The 21,120-nt window shown below is 35.2% G+C and overlaps 2 protein-coding genes across 6 annotated transcripts in view; both read left to right on the top strand.

Annotated features, from left to right (window-relative positions):
• Positions 1-13,914, top strand: part of LOC138691430 (zinc finger protein 665-like) — a 49,567-nt gene extending 35,653 nt beyond the window's left edge. Inside the window, exons 8-10 of the mRNA XM_069813356.1 lie at positions 1,191-1,424; positions 4,402-4,484; positions 9,564-13,914. Coding sequence (XP_069669457.1) covers positions 1,191-1,424; positions 4,402-4,484; positions 9,564-10,365 — 1,119 coding nt within the window. The 3' untranslated portion in view covers positions 10,366-13,914. The remainder of the gene's footprint in view (positions 1-1,190; positions 1,425-4,401; positions 4,485-9,563) is intronic.
• A 4,830-nt stretch (positions 13,915-18,744) lies between these two features.
• The window catches only part of LOC138691830 (zinc finger protein 83-like), a 69,604-nt gene continuing 67,228 nt past the window's right edge, over positions 18,745-21,120 (top strand). For 3 of the 5 annotated variants that reach the window (XM_069814325.1, XM_069814324.1, XM_069814326.1), the window contains exons 1-2: positions 18,745-18,933; positions 19,931-20,115. In XM_069814325.1, coding sequence (XP_069670426.1) covers positions 18,836-18,933; positions 19,931-20,115 — 283 coding nt within the window. In that variant the 5' untranslated portion in view covers positions 18,745-18,835. Of the gene's footprint in view, positions 18,934-19,930; positions 20,116-20,385; positions 20,533-21,120 lie in introns of those variants that run through there. The other 2 variants (XM_069814322.1, XM_069814323.1) reach the window with 2 other exon arrangements.

Below are 21,120 nucleotides of genomic sequence, written 5' to 3'. Positions count from 1 at the left end.
TGTTCTGTTTCCTGTGAGGGTGCGTTCGTGTGGTATAGTGTAGAGTCAAAGAGTGTATGTGTGTTTTGAAGTTGAGTTGTGTGTTGAGAATTTCGTTGTGGTGTGTTTTCGTGTCTCTGTATATTTCATATTGTTCTAGTGTGTTTAGTTTCTAGCTTTTTGGTTGGATGTGTAATATTTCCATGTCTGTGTTGATGTCTCTGTGGGTGTGGTTAGCATTTGTGATGTGTTCTGCATATGTGGAGGTGTTTTCCATGCATGCGTCAGTACTGAAATTGAATTCTTAGTGGCTGTAATTATGTATAGGAGTTTCATGTGTTTATTCATTTAATTAAAAAAGTTAAGATACTCTACAAATTTAGTGTGCAAAGTTCTATTATTCTATCTATTGTTACATGTATTTTCTGCAACATTTCAACAGAGAGCGACTAGAAAGGAGTTCGTGGTTTTTCTTGCATTTGCCGATGTCCCCTGCTGGACCATAAAAATTCTGGTCAGCCTAAACGCAACAGAACTGAATTGTGTATTGATCTTAATATTGATACTGGCATTACAAATTATAGTCGCGACGCTGTTATTCCCGGCGTGACTCCTCCTCTTTGCTTACGTCATAGAAAGTGAAGGCTCTATAAGTCTAGGTAGGTAGTATCGTTCGCCATTTTTGTTCTTTCGTTGCCGAGTTACCGGACGAGGGATCTATTTGCCACACCGTTAAACATTATCATGTCGTAGCTCCTATGATAATAAATCAAACGCACTGTAATTGAGCAAATAATTGAGCGGCAAATAACGTCCTCGTGTGCTTTCTGCGAACGCCAGCAAAAGAGCCAAAATGGCGGGCGATTATATTAAGTATTTATCGAGCCTTCTTTATCTTCATCAGCGAATCACAATACGCACACGTTTAAATGTAGCCGATCTGCAACGTGATTGGCTGCTGGAAATAAGAGCGACGGAGGTTCTTGCATTTTCATCACCAACGTAACAGTTTGAAAATAACTGCCAGTTGCAGTATTTGTCAGTATCCGAAATTCGAAACGGAGTTGGTAAAATAAAATTCAACTTGAGAGCTAGAAAATCACTATAATCCACTAGCACATGTAGTAATAGGGCAAAAATGGTTAGGTTTCACCCTTAGGGTATTAAGTAAACTGACCCGGACTTATTCATGACATCTTCATGTTTTATAGGAAGGGAATTTATCGCATCTGTCAGTGACGGGCATCAAAACAGAATGTGTGGACTGCAGTTATGATCCCACATCTAAGATAAAAGTTGAAGACACTCCAGAGCCTGTTAGCTGTCATATGGTGAAATGTGATGTTGAAGATTCTCCAGATCCTGTTAGCTCTCCCATGGTGAAGTGTGAACTTGAAAGCACTCCAGCACCTTTTGTCTTTGCTTTGGTGAAGTCAGAAGTTGATGTAAGTGTATCACTTTCAATATGCAAATATACCTATGATGTGTTTTAAGTATATCAAAGTCATTAACAATCTCGGAATAATAGTAATTGTTTTATCTTTTAGTAATATTTTCTAAACTTAAGCTTCTCTAATTTTTATAAGAAATAAAGTAATATTGCACAATCACATATTTGAGGTGAGCAACAGAAGGATTTTATTCAATGCATGGAAAACGTAGAACCTAGCAACAAGATTTTATTGCAACTTTGTATTCTATGTTTGATGCTATTGATGTAGAAATTACTATCCTGGAGACTAAACGAGAGATTTAAACACATATACAGGATGATTCACGAGGATTTATCGTCACTTACGGAGCATATTTCCGAAGACATTTTGAACAAAAATTGTCATATAAACACGTCTCCTAATCTCAATATTTTCAGAGTTACACTAATTTGATATTGTTTGTAAAATACCATTATTCTTTAGTTTTAAGGGTAAAATAGTATTACAGATAAACAATGAAGTATTCAGGAGTATCATTTCTTTAATTAGCTAGTATTCTGAATCTCAAAATGTGTTGTGAATGCCATAGTTGCTTCGTACGGAATTTCTTTTTCAATGTTTAACTACAAAATTACATTTTTATTATCCATTTATCACAACAATTTTTACAAATTACGCCACTCTTGTACATTCTTTAGGACTGTACATTATGATGCATAATTAAACTGTATAAAATCAAGTTCCTGAAGTCATGATTTGTAACAATTTTTATGATAAATCCGTAAGAATGATGTAATTTTTAGTAAAAAATTGAAGAAGAAATTTTGTTTTAAGCATTTAACAACACATTTTTACCTTGAGAACACTAACCAATTAAAGAAATGATAGTTCTCAATACTTCATTTTTTATATGTAATATTCTTTTATCCTTAAAACTAAAGAAAAAAAGATATTTTACTAACAACTTCAAAGCCACCGGCGTAGCTCTGTTGGCTAAGGTGATTACCTCCCAATCCGGAGTTGCGTTCGGGCGCGGGTTCTATTCCCGCTTGAGCTGATTACCTGATTAGGTTTTTTCCGAGGTATTCTCCAACCGTAAGGCAAATGTCAGGTAATCTATGGCCAATCCTCGGCCTCATCTCGCTAAATACCATCTCTTGATCATCAATCCCATCGATGCAAAATAACCTCGTAGTTGATACAGTGTCGTTAAATAACCAAGTAAAATAAATCAACTTCAAATTAGTGTAACTCTGAAAATGTAGAGATTAGGCCACATGTTTGTATCACATTGTTTGCCCACAATTTCTTCGTAAGCAGGCTCCGTAAGTGGCTTTAAATCCACATGTCAGGTTCATTCAAAATTCAGGAAAAGATTTTAATGTCATCTAATTTTCCTAAGAAGTAATTTTACAGTAAAATAATAATATAGTTTACATGATAAAAGTTTTGGTTTATTCTTTTACAAACAACTTTGGGACAATGACACTCTTCAGAGTAGCTCACCTGCTCTTGAGTCACAATTTTCTATTGTCACAATGCATGTCTCATATTCCGAATTTCTTTCTAATTTCTTGGACAAATTGGAGACCTGCCTGAAAAAAGGATGCAACATCAAATTAATGGAATATGTGACTTCGGTGGAAAAAGATTATTGGAACGCCTGAATAAACTTGAATCATCGATTAGTGAATTTGTTCTACTAATAAATATAAGTCTGACAAAATTTGCCCCTAAAATTATTTTCCTTCCTTCTGAATGCTGTATCATAGACTAGTTGGCCGAACCCTTAATCGTGGGAGGTCTTCAATTATAAAATCAGAGGCTGATTCTTAGATATTTGCGGAATATGAAAGACAATCTACAAATTTTAGAAATTCACGATAACTGGAAAATTTTTCATCTAGATAGGGTACAGTGGTACAATATTATAAAGTAATCAGCCAAGCGGAGCTGTAATAGCATATGGAGCATATATTATTTATTATTATTATTATTATTATTATTATTATTATTATTATTATTATTATTATTATTATTATTATTATTATTATTATTATTATTATAGCAATAATAATGATTATTATCATCACCTTCACCACCACTGTCACAACGACCACGACCACCACCATCTTTATCATTATCATTATTATTATTATTATTATTATTATTATTATTATTATTATTATTATTATTATTATTATTATTATTATAAAATCAGCATTTACAACGTTTGGTACAGACCTTCATCTAAGAATAAAGTTTTTATTCTGCCATTGATTCTGTATATTGAAATATTGTACAACTTTCTCCAATGATAACATATGTCAAGTTCCATGTCGCGATCAATTTCGAATTCTGAATCTTCTGAATTCGATGTAGTGACCTATATTAGATATATTTTATAGTAAAGCCCAGTATGACATTTTCGCATGTGTCGAAGAGAAAGGATTTTGTTCTTATGTATATTATTTCAAAAGAACAAATCTTGTTAGGAAGACCTTTGGGGTTTGATGAAAATTGTTTAAACACATTAATTCAAATGTTCCACTTTCTCCACTTAGCACTCCATTTACTAGCGTCCACTGCTCCACTCACTATCTGCAAAAAATGAAGACTTCATTATGTAAACTCAAGCACAGCAATTGAACTTCATATTAAAATGACAATCGATAAGTAAACTCATAGCAACCAGAGTACCAACACGCGAAACAAAAACGCTACGAACTTATGCACAGCCCAATATTTTCAATGCTTAAACTTAATTCTAGTGCATGTTGATACAGGGAAATAGCCTGGATGTAAGGAGGTATATATTAAGGACGAAAATGAAAGCAGTTTGAAGAAAAAACTTCGATTTTTTATAAAAGTTACTACAACCTTACCGTAAAATTTGATTGGATTTGTTAAGATGTTCAGGTCTGACATAGAAAATGAATCATATACGTACTCAACTAAAGATCTCTTCGTTATTTGTTCGCTTTTCCAGGAAGATTCGTTCGATCTGGACAGAGTTCAGCAGGAAGAGAAAGTGGAAATATCTTCAAAGGAGGATGAAGTTTTGCTTGAGAGGTGAGTGTAGTGTGCTTGTTTCGCTTCTTCTTCCAATTTTTAATAGCTTCTTTTAACCCTAGGATGCATGAGTTACTTTTTCTACACATTTACATAACATGGGTCCGTTGGACCCGTATGTTATTTAAGTGGGAATTAGACATAACAATGGAATAATAATACTTTATGTGTTGATATAATTTAATTTTAGGAGTTTTAATTGTGGAAAATAATGCAATTGCATAACTAAATAACTATTGAATATACAAACATAATTATATATTTATTTATATCTACAAGATAGTAATTTAGGTTGCTAATGTTTCTCTTTGGGCAAACGAAGTAATACATTTTTATAACTAAGTAGCAATTGAAAATAAATTCTTGTTACAACACAAACACATAATATAGGCCTAAATTTATTTATATAAGATAATAATGTAATGTATCCACGAGATAGAAGAAAACCTGTAAGGTAAAACCACACAAGTGTATCTTATCAGTCTTCACACTTTTTGCACACGACTCTACTATGCTCCTGACAAACATTATTTGCGCATTTATAGCAGATAGATTTCGTCTTTCTATCTCTCACTGTGGGACATAGGAAACATCTTCTCTTCTTGTTTTGATGGTTGCCACTACTGTTACTACTGCTTTGCACACTACTACCTGGTTTTGTGTTGAACTTTTCCATGTCCACATAAATCGACTTATGCAGACGGGGATTGGATGATCTTCTAATCATGTATGGTTGGACCATTTCCAGTGACATCTCTTTGATGAATAGTCTCCTCTTGTGTAGAAGTCCTTTATGGTACATGGGGTGCTGGGTACAATACAGAATGAATGCATTTAGAGCAGACACGTCCAAAATGTCACACCAAAGCGCCATGGGCCAGCGTTTGGTTTGCCTTTTACAAGTATAATTGTGAACTTTCTGATCCATGACATCAACACCACCCTTTGTGCGATTATAGAATTTTATAATCTCAGGTTTCTTTTTTGGGTGATGTTCGTCAATAGCATCGTCATGATGCATGATACTTAGCAGAGTAGCGCATTTGTTTTTTTTTTTGGGCAAAAACTAACCATTGTCATGTCCTTGTGAAATACAAATACACTTGTGTTCACTGATCGGTTTGCATTGGGTCTCATTTCTTTTGGAATGTCTCTCTTGTTTTGCCTAATTGTCCCCACTATTGTCACTTTGTTCTCCAACATATATTGCGCCAAAGGTACTCTTGTAAAATAATTGTCCATGGAGATATTTCGGGCTGTACCAAGTATAGAGCGAGCTAGAAACTTCACAGTATTGAGAGCCAAATCCTTCTGTGGCGGTTCTCCGGGTTTTTTTCCTGAATACACAATCCCATCAATGGCATAACCAGTTTCTGCTTCACACATCCACATAATTTTGATCCCGTATTTCGCAGGCTTCTTTGGCATATATTGTACAAAACTACAACGGCCTCTAAACAAAACCAACTGTTCGTCTATTGTCACATTTGGTTGTGGGACCATTACTTTCCTGCACTGTTCCGTAAATATTTGCCACACATAAGAAATAGGAGCAAGTTTATCTGTTTGTAATCTGGCCTTCCGTGTTCTCTTATCATCGAACCTTAAAAATCTTCTTATAGCTTCAAAACGATTCACGGACATTGTAGCTCTGTATAATGGATTCGAAAATTTACCAAGGAAAAGTTCTCTTATTGGAACATCCCAGGACTTGTCTGCTCCCATATGCAAAAAAATTCCAAAAAAAGCAACCATTTCATCCATTGATACTTCTTGCCATTTTATTTTCTTTAGTAGATAAAATCTTTTTGCTTCTAAGTTGGTACATCTCACAACTTCATCCAAAATGCTCTGTGGGACAAATAAATTCCAGGCATCTCTGAGAGTAGTAGTTCCTATACCTCTCGAAGGACCTGATACAAATCTTACAATGTTGTGAACAGGAGTTTTGCTCTGAGCAGGGGTTTCTGTACTCCATATCATCCCACTAGGAGCGATATATTCTTCTCTGTGTGTGTGATTGTCGTCCTGGTGTGAAATAGGCATCCTGCTTTCACCTTCATTCTCTTCATTCTCACTATCGTTATCAACACCATCACCATCTAATTCTGCAGAAGAGATTTCATCTTCATCCGAAGAATTGTCATCAATTGCTGGAGGTATATATTCCTCATCGTCGTCTGAAATTTCACTTTCCCCCGAAGAAAAATTACTGTCTTCGTCAATCCATTCAGAAAGAGTAGACGGAAAATTCGGACTTGAAACACAGACAGTGTCAGGTGATTTTCTCCTTTTCTTAGTTGTACATTGGTTCATCTTTCCTGAAACATAAGATTATAATATACAAATAAATGGGCAACTTCAAGTAGATAAAGGTTGACTACACTACATCACTGATATAGCTTTATAGTGCACTAAATGTATTGGCACAAACACACGTGTGTGTGTGTGTACATATATATATATATATATATATATATATATATATATATATATATATATATTGTTTCCAGTTCCAAAATATAAATAAATATAGTAGTAATATTACCTTATTGTAACTGAATCTTGCCTTATTATTGAAGATCAAACACCAAAGGATAAAACCAAACAACTTACATTCGCAGATTGAAGCAAATGATAATAACCAACAATTGAGAAATTCCAGCTGCAGCAATCTTGCCAACACTTGGAAAATAAGTTCTATAGTTCACAGGATTCCGTTCAGATGTCAGTCTAAAATAATACTTCCGGTAATAAAACAATTCAATACAATGGGTCCATTGGACCCATATTATGCAAAAGTGTAGTATACATAAAAACGAATAAGAAACTTATATAAAATAAATTAATAAAAGACAATATGTACTACACGTGCATAAAGGAAGTAACAAGAATAGCATACCTAGTGGGCAGTCACAATGTGAATTAGTTATTCAGATAATAATTATTAAATATTCCGCCGGGTCCAATGGACCCATGTTATGCATCCTAGGGTTAAGTATCGTGTAGGACATAAATGTTCGGTTGTATAATACTGTTTCTTATTTAACATAATATGGATTTGGTTATCCATATATAACTAGTGACTCGAAAAATTGAATACTTTTACGATTTTTGGCAGCGTCTTACCACTCCTCTAGTAAGAATGTTTCCTGGTGCTGTACATGCAATTTGGTTGAGCGTTTGCCCTCTAGAGGATTTGTGTTTTTTATATAGAGACTAGCTGAAAGTACACGGCGTTGCCCAGGTTGTCCTTTTTGCTTGTTTGTTTTAATTAAACTGGTTGTTAGACTTTTCGGAACTCAATTATAGACAACCAAAACGAATTGTATTTACTAAGATTTCCTCTTCCATAAAGTTGAAATCTTTACATGGTATCATTTACATGAGTTAATTAACTTCTTAGCCAAATGCCTGAAAGGGTGAACTCAATTTAAAACAACTGTAAGTCAGGCAGCGAAAGAAAACATTTCATCACGTGCCATCCGTTCAAATGTTTTTAAATTTGTATGTGTGTGTGTGTGTGTGTGTGTGTGCGTGTCTATATATGTGTGTATTTATTTATTTACTTACTTAATTACTTATTTATTTATTTACTAGCCGTAACCGTGCGCTCCGCTGCACCCGTTAGAAATAAATGTAAAGTAATTACATAATTAAAATAGGACATTTGATCAAAGGAACATTCGTGTTTGATAGATGGATAAATCGTTTATTATGTTACTTAATTTAAATTGTATTAAAAAATTAAAATGCGATCATTTTGATCCAGAGACCACTAATTTGGTCATAAAAAATTATTTTAGGAAATAAAGGAAACGAATGTACAGAATAGCCAAAGGAAGAGAATGTACAGAATAGCCTATCAAGTTTTCTGTGCATAAGAACCTATTTTAATATCACCTGTCCTCGATTCACTCACAAGTTACTGTAATAACACTATAGCATTATGTCCATCTAGAGAAACTACACTTTCCAATGGTGAATTAATAATTAATTATACAAATCGGTTAATTTAGCTTCGATATTACTTCATACAAACACAGAAACATTCTCTGTAGGCTGTGTTTCATAGCTTGCAATTGTTGTTGTCCAAGGCCCCTTATAGACGAAGTCATTTGTTTTTTATTTCATTACACCGCTTTAGATGGCATTGTTATTGTAATTTTGAAACTCATTTATCTCATTAAATATCAGTCCTATAAAAATTTTACATAGAATAAAACTTATGGTAAATTATTTTTAAAGAAACTTTTGTCGTATAATATTTTTCATGATAATTAATAATAAGGGAGATATTTCGATTTATTTAATTCAAAACCTCATATAACCCCCCTTTTAAATAAAATATTTCGAATGCCATATAGCCTAAATTCTAAGTTACAACTAACTTAATTTATATTCCAGTTTTCATATACATCGGTTCAGCCATTATCTCGTGAAAAGGTAACAAACATCCAGACAGACAAACATATAAACAAAAATTTCAAAAAAGCGATTTTCGGTTTCACGGCGGTTAATTATATATGTTAGGACCAATTATTTTTGGAAAATCAAAAATTACGAGAAAAATTTCGGCTACAGATTTATTATTAGTATAGATTTTAATTTTCTAAATAGAATCTTTACTGCATTGAGCTTGAAATTTCTTTAACCTCATAATTATGTTATTTGCACTGTAATAGCAGTTCGTTTTAAATTTTTTTTTACAACAAACATTTTTAAAATCCACAAAAACTCACTTTCTTCAAGCAGGTACGTTTTGTATTTTGCTGGTCGAATTATTATTGAAAGGTTCTATTTTTATTGTACAGTCACCGGGAAACTGCAAATATAAGTAATATTTCCATACAAGTCAATGATGATTAAATACTTTAAACTGAAATGTGTCGAAGGTATTAGAATTAGGAAGTAATATAGCAAATACAAGTTCTATTTTGTGTATCCAGAGATGAAAGCCGAAAATGTGTTATTAATAACTGGTGTTCTAATGTGATTTCTCTGTCTTCATATGAATACTTGTTTATTATTATTTTTCTGAGTTCGACTATTGTTCAGGCTGATAAATTTTCATTTCAGCAATGCCAATAATGTTAAGAAGACTCAGTCACCAGAATGCGACGGGATTGCTCGTGACGAACAGAATTTAACACAGTCCGGCAGCTACAAACTTGGTGGTTCAAATTCTTGTGACCGTAGCCATAATTCTATCAAGTGTAATATATGTAACAAGGTTTTTGTAACACCGCAATCTCTGAAAAGTCATTTCCACACTCATACATTGAAGAAGACGTTGAAGTGCGATGTTTGCGGAAAGTGTTTTACAGAATCAGCGAAACTAAAAGAGCACTACCGCATACACACAGGGGAGAGGCCATTCATATGCGATCTGTGTGGAAAGTGTTTTTCACATTCAGCAACTTTGAAGTGTCACATGCGTATACATACAGGAGAGAGACCATTCAAATGCGATCAGTGTGGAAAGTGTTTCTCACAATCGTCATACCTAAAATATCATTCCCGCATACACACAGGGGAGAGGCAATTCAAATGTGATCTATGTGGAAAGTGTTTCATTCACTTGGGTACTTTAAGGCAACACTCACGCATACACAAGGCGGAAAGGCCATACAAATGTGATATCTGTGAAATGTCTTTCTTGCAATTGGGAAATCTGAGAGATCATTTTCGCGTGCACTCAGGCGAGAGACCATTTAAATGCGATGTATGTGGAAAGTGTTTTTCTCAATCTACGCACCTGAAAGGCCATTCTGTGATGCACACAGGCGAAAGGCCTTTCAAATGTGATTACTGTGGAAAATGTTTTACTCTTAAGAGAAACCTAGTAAGGCATATAGGACTACACGCAGGCCGGAGATAATTTGTAAGGTTTGTATGTAATGAGTTAGAAATAAGAATATAGAGTGGCGATCGCGCCGCCATATTTGAAACCTTTGAACCTATGTCCGCCATGTTTTAACTGGTCAACAAATAGGCGTGGTTCCTATAGGATAATATGGAAAGTGACTGTATAGAACATGTTGCATCGTATGAGTCTTACTTATATCGCATTAATCCATATATTCCATTTTACTATGGCCCGGTTTCTTCAACTTTTGTTAAAATGCACCTAACATAGCGTTAATTAACTAAGTTATAAGTATGAATTGAGGGGCTTGCCGGAAAAAGGGCGTATACGTCAATATGGCGAATTGAGATACAATCTAAGATTTTAAAACTCACTTGAATAAAATGTTATAAACGCACGTAGCCCTGTCCTGCAGGTACGTACAGTGCAATCAAAACAAAATTTCGCTACATTTTAAACCAATTTCCCGAAGAAGGGCGTATAAGTCTATCCGCCTTTTTTCTGGCAAAGCCCTCAATTGCTGTTAAAAATATTACGTTTCTTCAACTTTACATTTCACATTGTAATATTCTGTTTGTTAACTCTCTGTTAGGACCAGAGATTCTAGAGTGTAACCATAACCTATAACCAAGTATAGGCTCAATTCTGTTTTCTGAATTCTGCCAATTGCGATTCTCACTTGTTTGCGTTGTTTGAATTAGAGAGTATAGAAGTCCTTCTATTCTCTCAGGTTTCATTTCTGCTTCTTTCCTTCGTCTGTATCACAGTAACGTGGAACGGTGTATTGGTATTGCTGTTTGTGAAATCGAAAACATTGGAACAAAAAGTAATCATGGGACTAATTTCTCTTCGTTCGAGAGAAGCCTTCTGCTGGAAATTATTTCGCAGTATAAACCAATTAATCAGAATAAACAAACGAATCGGAAAGCGAAAAGTGAGGCTTGGCAGAAAATAGCCTATACCTTTGTATGAACTTCTGGTCTGTCAAAACACAGAAATCATCCGCTCTGTTTATGTATTCATGGATATCATTTTCTAAATAATCAAGATATAAAAGTTCAGCATCTAACGCACCAGCCATATTGGATACTTCTATGCTAACAGAGATTTAAATGATGTAACTGCATGAAATTGGGCAGTTAAATTAACATGGGTTTTAACAGCCTGTTAGTACTAACAGTAGTTGAAGAAATGCTTCAACTGGTACGTTTACAGTTAAAATGGAATAACACACTGTTATAATTTAACAAATGTTGAAGAAACCGGGCCTAACACTTCTTTATTTTAACAGCTGTCAGGAAACCCATGCAGCAACAGTTTATTCCATACATCTTACGTTAACATCGTAGCTTGAAGATGTGAATACAAGTGGACGTGGTTCCTATAGGACTAGGCTGAAAGGGCTGTATATAACTTGTTGTATCTTGTGAATCTTATTTTATATTGCAGTAACTCATATATCAAGTTTTTACCAGTGGAAGGAAACCCACACAACATTTTATTCCATACACTTTACATTGACATTGAAGCTTTAAGTTGTGAAACAAATACAGAAGTGGGCATGGTTCCTATAGGAAGAGACGGAAAGGGTAGTCCAGGATAGTTATCTTGTGAATCTTATTTTATATCGCAATAACTCGTATATCCCACTTTTTACTAACACTTCCTTATTTTTAATAGTCGTCAGTAAACCCATGCAGCAACATCTTATTCCATACATCTTAGCTGACTGGGGTTGACATGTTTTCTTCTTTTCGAGTGCAATGAATCGTCGATAGAGTGAAACGTAAGTAATGAGCATATTCAAATGTCTAAAAACACATTATTTTTTTGTAAATTAGTAATGATGGGATTATGAAAATGCAGACGAGATCGAACACACTTTCAGTGGAAGACACGTAAGCTTCAGTTTCGTCGGACAGAAAGTATTCATGCCAGTATGTTATACAGACCTGAATTCTGGTGGCTGGTGGTGTTCTACTGAATTTTCCTCTGCCACAGAAGAGAAAGCTTCTTCGGTAGAGGCCTAGAAGTCTCTTTTCTTTTTAAATGAGATGTAAAATCGAATATGGTTGGTATTGCATTGGGCAACAAACGTCTCCTCTCGTTTACAAAATACATGTGTTTAGTATCGAAATGTGCTGAACACAAAACACCATGTATTGTGTGAAACCATTTCTCTCTCTTTATTGTGAAACCCAATGCTTCATTAACAAATCATTTTTCAGTGGGAATCTGTAAAAACAATGAACACGGTAAACAATCTTTCTATGAGAAGTGTTATATGTATAGCAATACCAAATTATGGTAGACTACTGACTTAAATTATGACATATTCTTTGTTTTATCACTTCGGTTGTTACAGTTATAAGCAGAGCAGACAAAAGGCACCTTAATTACGGGATTTAAAAATCTAAACATGCTTATATGTATCCTGCTTAAGCGAGCTAACCAGTTAAAACATGGCGGCCGGTAGTTCAAGCTAGTACCACCAAGAACGCTGACACAGACATGAACGCTACTCTATATTCTACTTCTAGCTCGTTGATTGTATGTGTAAAGTTGTTATGGGGAGATATGAACGTTTATACATCAACTCCTTCGTTCATGCTAAGACGTAAAAACTGATTCTTGGCAACACGATATCCCGATGTAGATTCACAACATTTTTTCTTGTATGCTACGTATCGGATTGCAGTGCCTGACATTATAATTTTGAATTCTAACAAATTTTGACATCCTAAAATTGATCGTTGGTTATCATTTTTCGAACAAAATAATGAATATACCATTGATTGTAGATTTTCATACATTAAGGTGTTCACAATGTTTATTTTTAATATTCCAAATTCTATTTCCATCTAATTTTCCTTTAGAATAAATATCCATACATTTTCCTCATAGCGTCTGTTCCTGGTCTTCCAATAAATCCTGTTCCATGCGATATGAATAAAAGGAATTTGATTGAAGAATTTAACTCCATTTTAATAAGTTACTACTACAAGTATTTCACTCACATTACACCAATCAGTTATAAAAATTGTCCAATTCCTTTTTTTTATGTATGTGCTCTGAAGTTTTTAGTCAATTAACTCTTGAATTGAGTTGGAAAATCTGCTGCTTCTCCCAGTACGGAGCACTTCAAACTTCGCATATCGAAGTGTTTTTTTCTTGCAGACTTTCCCTCAACCACTGAAATATATTGAAGTCAAAACTATTGAAGTCAGGACTGTCAGAGGCCCAGTCCACAGTTGAATGAAATGATGAACATTGCGGTAAGGCAAACTCTGGTTTATGTATGGATTGTATTCTTATGTTTTGTAATTTTTTGTAAGTTACATGTCTATAAATCTACTCTAAAATCGTTAAACAATTAATTTGAAAATCAGATATAAGACAAATTGTTTTCAGACAAGGTGTTTGTAAACATTCCCGGATTCAGTGCATCAATCTACAGTTACTAATGGTGTACTATTCACGAAATTTTTCTGATCCTTCTTTTTACGGGACGAGGGGTTAGAGAAGCAGTGCTGCCAACCAAAGGGAACTCAACATTGAACTAAACAATTAGTAAACAGAAGGCCGGGTGCACACAGAATCAGACGCGACGCGACACGACGCTACGTTTTGCTTTACAACGCCTCGCGACAGCTTAAAACTGTCTGCTCGCGACAACTGATTTGCTGGCTGTGGGAATGGGAAACGGGCCTAGGCTAGATAATGGCGTCAATAAAAGAGGACTGTCTATATGAAAAATTCTATTGTATTTGCTTATTATTTCCTAAGAACGCAAGCTCCTAAAAATCTATACGATTGAAAGAGTCTTAAAATTAAAATGTACTGCAAAAACGTCTTTTTTTATGTTTATGACTACTTCACGACTCACAATAAAGAAAAATAATATATTAAATCAATAATGATGATAGTATAGAGCAGAGAATTAGACTTACTACAAATTACACTGGTCAACAGTCATTTTGCGCCAGACATAAAACTAACAAATTCTTACTAATTTCGACCTCCTGAATTAATATATAACAAGCAAAATGTTCCATCACTTAGGGTTTTCGAGATGCACAATATAATTAATTTTCTATGCATTTTATTTAAAAAATCACCGTATTTCGTGCGTAACTATTTTGTTTTACAAATGTGAAGACCCATTATGTGAAAACAATATTAGTATAAGTAGGGCACCATGTTAGAAGCACTTGTAGAAAGGGAAATTATTTTATTGTCCTTCTACGAGTCTATTTCGAGGGAGTGAAACAGGTTCGCGGTATAAATTCACTTGAGTTTACCTGATTTTACTTGAGATGTGCATTTCTTTCACGGTGAGCTTTAATTACATTACTGTAGTTTATATTTTGCAATATATCACCATGTCAAAACCACGGAACAACAAGTTACGAAGCGCCATAACAAGGCTAGCAGTTCACCACAAACTGTGCAGAAGATCAGAGTACCACGAACCTTCCCCCGAATGCGTGTGCAAACTGTGCTACGAAGTGTGTCCAAAATATCATTTTAGTAAATGTGTGAATAGAACGAAGTCACTAATGGAATATAGTAAAGAAAAGTAACTCATACCAAACTAAATTGCACGTTTGTGCGCACTTCTTTCTTATTAAAACCACTTCTAGAAGCGGAAATTGTTTTATTGCCCTTTTCGGTTCCATTTGGAGGGGAAGAAACAGGTTCGCCGTATGAAAACGTTTCAGTTTACCAGGATATTTTTGTGGTGTTACTATTCTGTGTAAGACGTGTATTTCTTTAAAGTGTGCTTTAATGATAATATTCAAAGTACGAATGGTTTATATGTGCGGATTTGAAGGTTGTAGCATTGCTTTTTGGAATGCAATTAGGCTACACAAAATTTTGCTACTTTCTGTACGAATTGGACAGTCGCGCTCGAGATATTTTATTTTTATTTTATTGGGTTATTTTACGACGCTTCTTCAACATCTGGGTTATTTAGCGTCTGAATGAAATGAAGGCGATAATGCCGATGAAATGAGTCCGGGGTCCAGCACCGAAAGTTACTCAGCATTTGCTCGTATTGAGTTGAGGGAAACCCCCGGAAAAAGCCTCAACCAGGTAACTTGCCCCGACCGGGATTCGAACCCGGGCCACCTGGTTTCGCGGCCAGACGCGCTGACCGTTACTCCACAGGTGTGGACTCGCGCTCGAGATAAGCATTATAAAATAAAACGACAATCACTAGAGCCAAGGAAGAAAAATATTATACATCAACCCCTTAAACCTCAAAGCGAAGTAATTTTACCCCTTTTGCACAATAAGTTAGAGTTAATGAAGAATTTTGTTAAAGGGATAAATTATAAAACTGAAACATTTAAAAATATCCAGGAAAAATTTCCTTCTAATAATCCGTGGCGCTACACCCCGTGAAGAGCCCAGACCGACCAGCCGGCTGCTGGCCTCACGTCCACATGCCAAAACAGAGGTGGACGATCATCCAACTAGAATGGAGGTATCGTGTGGTTAGCACGATGAACCCCACAGTCGTTATATCTGGCTTTTGCAACCGATTTTCGCTACCTATCGTAGCTTCCCAAGTGCATCACGATGCTAGGTGGGCACCGGTCCCATACACTGGCCGAAATTTCATGAGAAAATTTCTTCCCCCATGAGGACTCGGACCAGCGCGCATTCCTTAACATTTCCTGCTATTAGTGATTCAAAAATAAAGGAGGGATTTCTCAATGGACCACAAATTAGAGAAATAATGAAGGACAATCACTTCGAATCTTTGCAGGAAGGAAAAGAGACAGCCGTCTGGATAGCATTCAAGGAGGTTGAATTAATTTTCTGGATAACTGTAGAAGTGAGAACTATGAAGAACTAGTGAAAAATTTACTGTTGGCGTATTAAACTAGGGGTTGTAAAATTCCCCTGAAAATTCACTTCCTTCACTCACATCTTGACTTTTTTTTCCCCCGAGAATTGTGCGATTTCAGTGATGAGCATGATGAGCGCTTCCATCAACAAATTTCAACTACGGAAAAAAGATACCAAGGACAATGGAGTACCAATATGCTAGCAGACTATTGTTGGACTTTAGCTCGTGATGTACCTGATGCCCAGTGTAAAAGAAAATGCAGAAAAAGAAAGCTGTAATCTTCTGAACAGTGAATATTTAGCCTTATTGTCATTATATAAAACAATATTTTGAATAAATATAAATTCCAACATTTCTCAAAAACCGTAACCAACAACTGTTTTTATTGTCTTATTCGTATTCAGGAGGCTCAAATTATATAGAAAACATATATCACATGCCTAGCGCAAAAAAAAAAAATGTTAACATTTGTTACGCAGTGTTATTATTATAAATTATTATTCACCTGGTGCTTTCATCTCATTTGCAATGTTCCACATATTTTTAGAAACCACATTATTGTCATGATATTGTTTCAAAAATTGTACAGAACGTATCTTTCCTGTACTAAATCAACTAATTTATCCGCATCGAGCTCCATTATGAATAATGTGCACTACACAACAATAGTATTTTTTATAGATAAGGAAAGCGCGCAATCATAGCCACTACTAACGCATGCGCAGTACACTGCAGCTATCAGACTGTCTCCTCGCGACGAACTTCTAGCAGTCATTCGAAGTTGTCTCTTCGTGTCTCCTTGTGTCTCCTCGCGACCGTCGCGCCGCGTCTGATTCTGTGTGCATCGCATCATAAGAAATCAATGGGAGACAAGTACCACGAGACAAAATGTCGCGTCGCGCCGCGCCGCGTCTGATTCTGTGTGCACCCGGCCTAACTCTCCTGCGATCAGTTCTGAATAGAATAAAATAAATATTTTTAGCTCATAACTTGTCTCGTATGTGCGTGCGTGCGCGCGTATACATGAAGGACACACTGAGTCGCGATCATTTCTTCACGTATTGAAGACACAAAAAATATTAGGATAATCATAAGAATTTCTAACAGCACAATATTAAACTTACATACAAGTGCCAACAATATTTACTTGCGATTTCATTATTGCATGCATTTTTATTGACCCAAAAAAGCATACGTGTTCTGGGCAAGTAAATTGAATATTTTGTTCATGATTTTTTCAAGATGGCGATAAATCCTATTCTCACGACAAAATATAATCAGTATATCTATACCAATATAAAAATAAATGTAAAGGACGCTGAAAATTTCAGAAAATAGTTTATTCTGAAACTATACAACAGAATGACATATAAGAAATAATACGGAACTCGTGAAAATAGTTTGAGAAAATTTGGTAAATATCTCTTCACAACTAGGGTTTGATGGAAAGTGAAAGTGAAGTTAAAAACTTAGCATTGCTTTCTCCAAATTATGAAATATGCGTTTAGGACATGTTTCAGTGCATAATTTTGCAGGGAATGTGATGAACTGCTCGTTCAGAGTAAAGTTGAAATTTATTTATCATAACTTTATACTTAAGTATAATCACCGTTTGGAATCTAACTGCATTCGTTTCTCGTCTTACTTAAAAGAGTAGATTTTTTGATAAAGTCCAGTTTGATTTGATTCTAGGCGACTAATATAGTCATTATTATTATTATTATTATTACTATTATTATTGTATAAAACACGCATAATTGTATATTTTGTTTCCCTCATAATGATACATCAGGCCACGTTCTCCTTTCCATCAGTACTTCATCAGGACGTGTTTTGTTCGATATGTTTTAACGATGAACTGTTACCATATATATAATGCAGCGACATGAAAAACTTTGAAGGTGAATTAAATCGGGAAGTAAGCAGAGCGGAGGTATTATACCAATTCCAAGTTTCTGGGCAATAAGTTTAATAAATAATACATTCTCGAACGAACAGCACAAGTGTAGACAATCAGTGAATTTCATTATACATACGTATAAGGGAAACAATGTTATATTTCTACTTATTGTGCTAGGTCGAAAAAAAAAATACAATTGAAATGAAAAATCTTTACGCGCCTGTGTGTCAGCCAATGGAAATCGGCTACGGTCGTTTCAAAGTCACGTGACTCGTCTGTGTTTGGTTCGTTGCTTCCGAGATTATGTGTAATCTCGTAAGCAACGGTTTGGATGTTGATACCCCTCAGTAGCCTGCGCAGCTATACGCGCTCTCTACGTTATACTAACTTTATGTTTAGAACCTTCTGATTTAGCGGGAAACCAATGATATTGAGTATCTTGCCTCACGTGGCATGTCTGGAGCATGATATATATATGAGAGGGGCCTATGCTTTCCTCTGTTAATCGATGCTGAACTCCCTTAACCAGCACTGTGAGCGCTACCATCGTTTCTTACCAATATTCCGCCACTGAATAGAGATTCCAAGAAATGAAAATTAGCTTGTTAGCTTTTGGTTTAAGTTGTCAGTCCTGATAAGAAAGGCGAAAGAAGACATCTTGAATTGAAATTTGAATTGTGGTGTATTTGTTTCGCTGTGTGGACGAGGCAAGAGCAAAAAATATGCCGTCGTACGTGAAATGTGAGTACCTCAAATGCAACAATCGTAAGGCCGGCCACCCAAATAAGTGTTTCTTCAAAATACCGGAAGATAGTGAAAGGTGAGTTTTTATTTACAATGTAATTAGGAATGTTATAAGTTAAACGATTTGATGTACTGTAGATTTTCCAGGTCACATGGATCATAAATTATATCTCTATACGTTACGTATTTAAATGTATTATATTTAATTTTCATATTATTCGGCTAAATACTAAATTAACAATACCAGGTGGGGGATTTTTCTCGAGAGAAGGATCTATTGCAGTTATTCTTTTTATTGAAACTCTGGTGCCCTGCTGCACGTGACGCTGACGTTTGATTTATGTGATTTGCTACAATTTTAGAGGCTATTTTATTGTGATTTAAGAACTTTTTTCTCTTGTGTGGTTCAGCAAAGTATCGAATATTAATCATAAAAACGCCTTTGCGTGTGATTTTATAAAATCACTCCAATAAAGTAGAAAATCGAAGGGCACAAATGCAGTGAGGCACGGTAGGCCTATACTTAATATACTTACACTGGTTTACCACAAATTTTCAGCATATAAAGGCTAACAATATTAATTTTCTGCAGGTCTACATTTAGTTATTTAATCCATATCGTATTTTTACAAGTGAATAGCTAAACGGGAAAACGTTCAAACCACATTTTATTTCATCGTGCAATGCTTTAATAGAACTTAATGTCTTTTATATTTCAGTAAACTCTGATAGATGAAAATTCAAATAGAACTTTCAATTTAGACTGTGGAATCTCAGAGGTTGTGGGAAAATGTTATAATGCAATGCATCAATTATTTCTTGTTCTGTTCCTGCTACATTTTAATTTGGCGCTTGCAACGTTTATCCGCTTTCCTATCAAATATTGCCGTAAAATACGAGTGTTTTCCTGGACCAAAAATGCGTTACAAATGGAGAAATTAGTTCTTTTATATTTATGGTCATTGGAGGAGTTTATTTAATTTTTCTAGCATATCAGAGTGATTTTACAAAGTACCACGACGAAATGGTGTTCCTGTGGTCATTGTTTATAATTATATTTTATTTCATTTCAGATGCAAGGCATGGCTAGAAGCAATGGGCAGGGAAGATTTAATGGTAATCCTGCCCAAGAAGTTACACAATAACTTTCGGGTGTGTGCGGATCATTTTGAAGATAAGTACTTCACAAGTACCCTCCGCACACACCTGAATCGGAAAGCCATACCTTGCAAAGTTGGGACTATCTCCACCGGTCAAGGTAATTTATTTAACTGCATGTCTTTTATATATATATAGTCAGCTAAACGACGACACAAAATCTGTTCGTAGCTGTCGTTGGTGCCTTTTCTGTGCGAGAGATGATCATTTCATTCGGTCTAATGTAATGTTTTTATAATATGATATTACTATCAATATTGTATGTTTAAAGTATGTGTGTTAAATTTAACGCTTTTTGCATTTATTTGTCTATACTACGAGCAATCAAAGTCTTTGTACCTGTAACGCCGATAAGTTCGATAATCGATATGGTATCTCTGGAGCAGTGACTTCAGTCACGTCCACAGCAGTATTGTTTTCTATGGTTGTGTTTTGTGGGAGCTGGGTGATAATGTTTCTACTTTAGGTGGATAAGAGAGTTCGACGTTAGTTCCGTTGAAATGCAGTTGTGGAAGAGGTGGGTTGAATTTTTTACTTTTAAGAGCTGTTTTTGCAATTGAACGCGTTACGATACATCAGTTGCTTGTCTATGCGAATGACGTGAATATGTTAGGAGAAAGTCCACGAACTAGTAGGCAAAACACGGGAATTTTACCACAGTCTAAGTTAGTATATACGTTGAGTTGCCAGCGAAATACGTGTATTGCTGAAAGGTACTTGTGCCTTTATTAACATATCATACTCGTGGATCTTAGTTCGAACTTGGGGTTAAGATACAAATTAGTTTTATTTTAAATGTTATTTTAGGTGAACGTGCTTCTTTTAATTTTGGATGCTCCCTGTTATTGTTAGTGTTATTATTAATTGTATTTTTATTAATTGTGTGTATTATTAATTGTCATTATTGAGTGTAATTAGTTACCACTGCCACCAGGTATATACCCATTTGCAGTGTGAATAAATACATACATATACAGTCACAAAGCTCAGTACATAGTAAATATGCATCCGGCCCATTCCGGCCAAACCACAGCACTGCCTAAATCAGTGTAGGTTTTAATTAGTCTTGATTACAATTTTCATTGTAGCCTATTTTGTGTCCATT

The sequence above is a fragment of the Periplaneta americana genome, chromosome 16 (assembly GCF_040183065.1).
Source record: "Periplaneta americana isolate PAMFEO1 chromosome 16, P.americana_PAMFEO1_priV1, whole genome shotgun sequence".
Taxonomy (NCBI): domain Eukaryota; kingdom Metazoa; phylum Arthropoda; class Insecta; order Blattodea; family Blattidae; genus Periplaneta; species Periplaneta americana.
The sequence above is the reverse complement of the archived record's forward strand: the minus strand, read 5'-3'. Positions and strand labels throughout refer to the sequence as shown.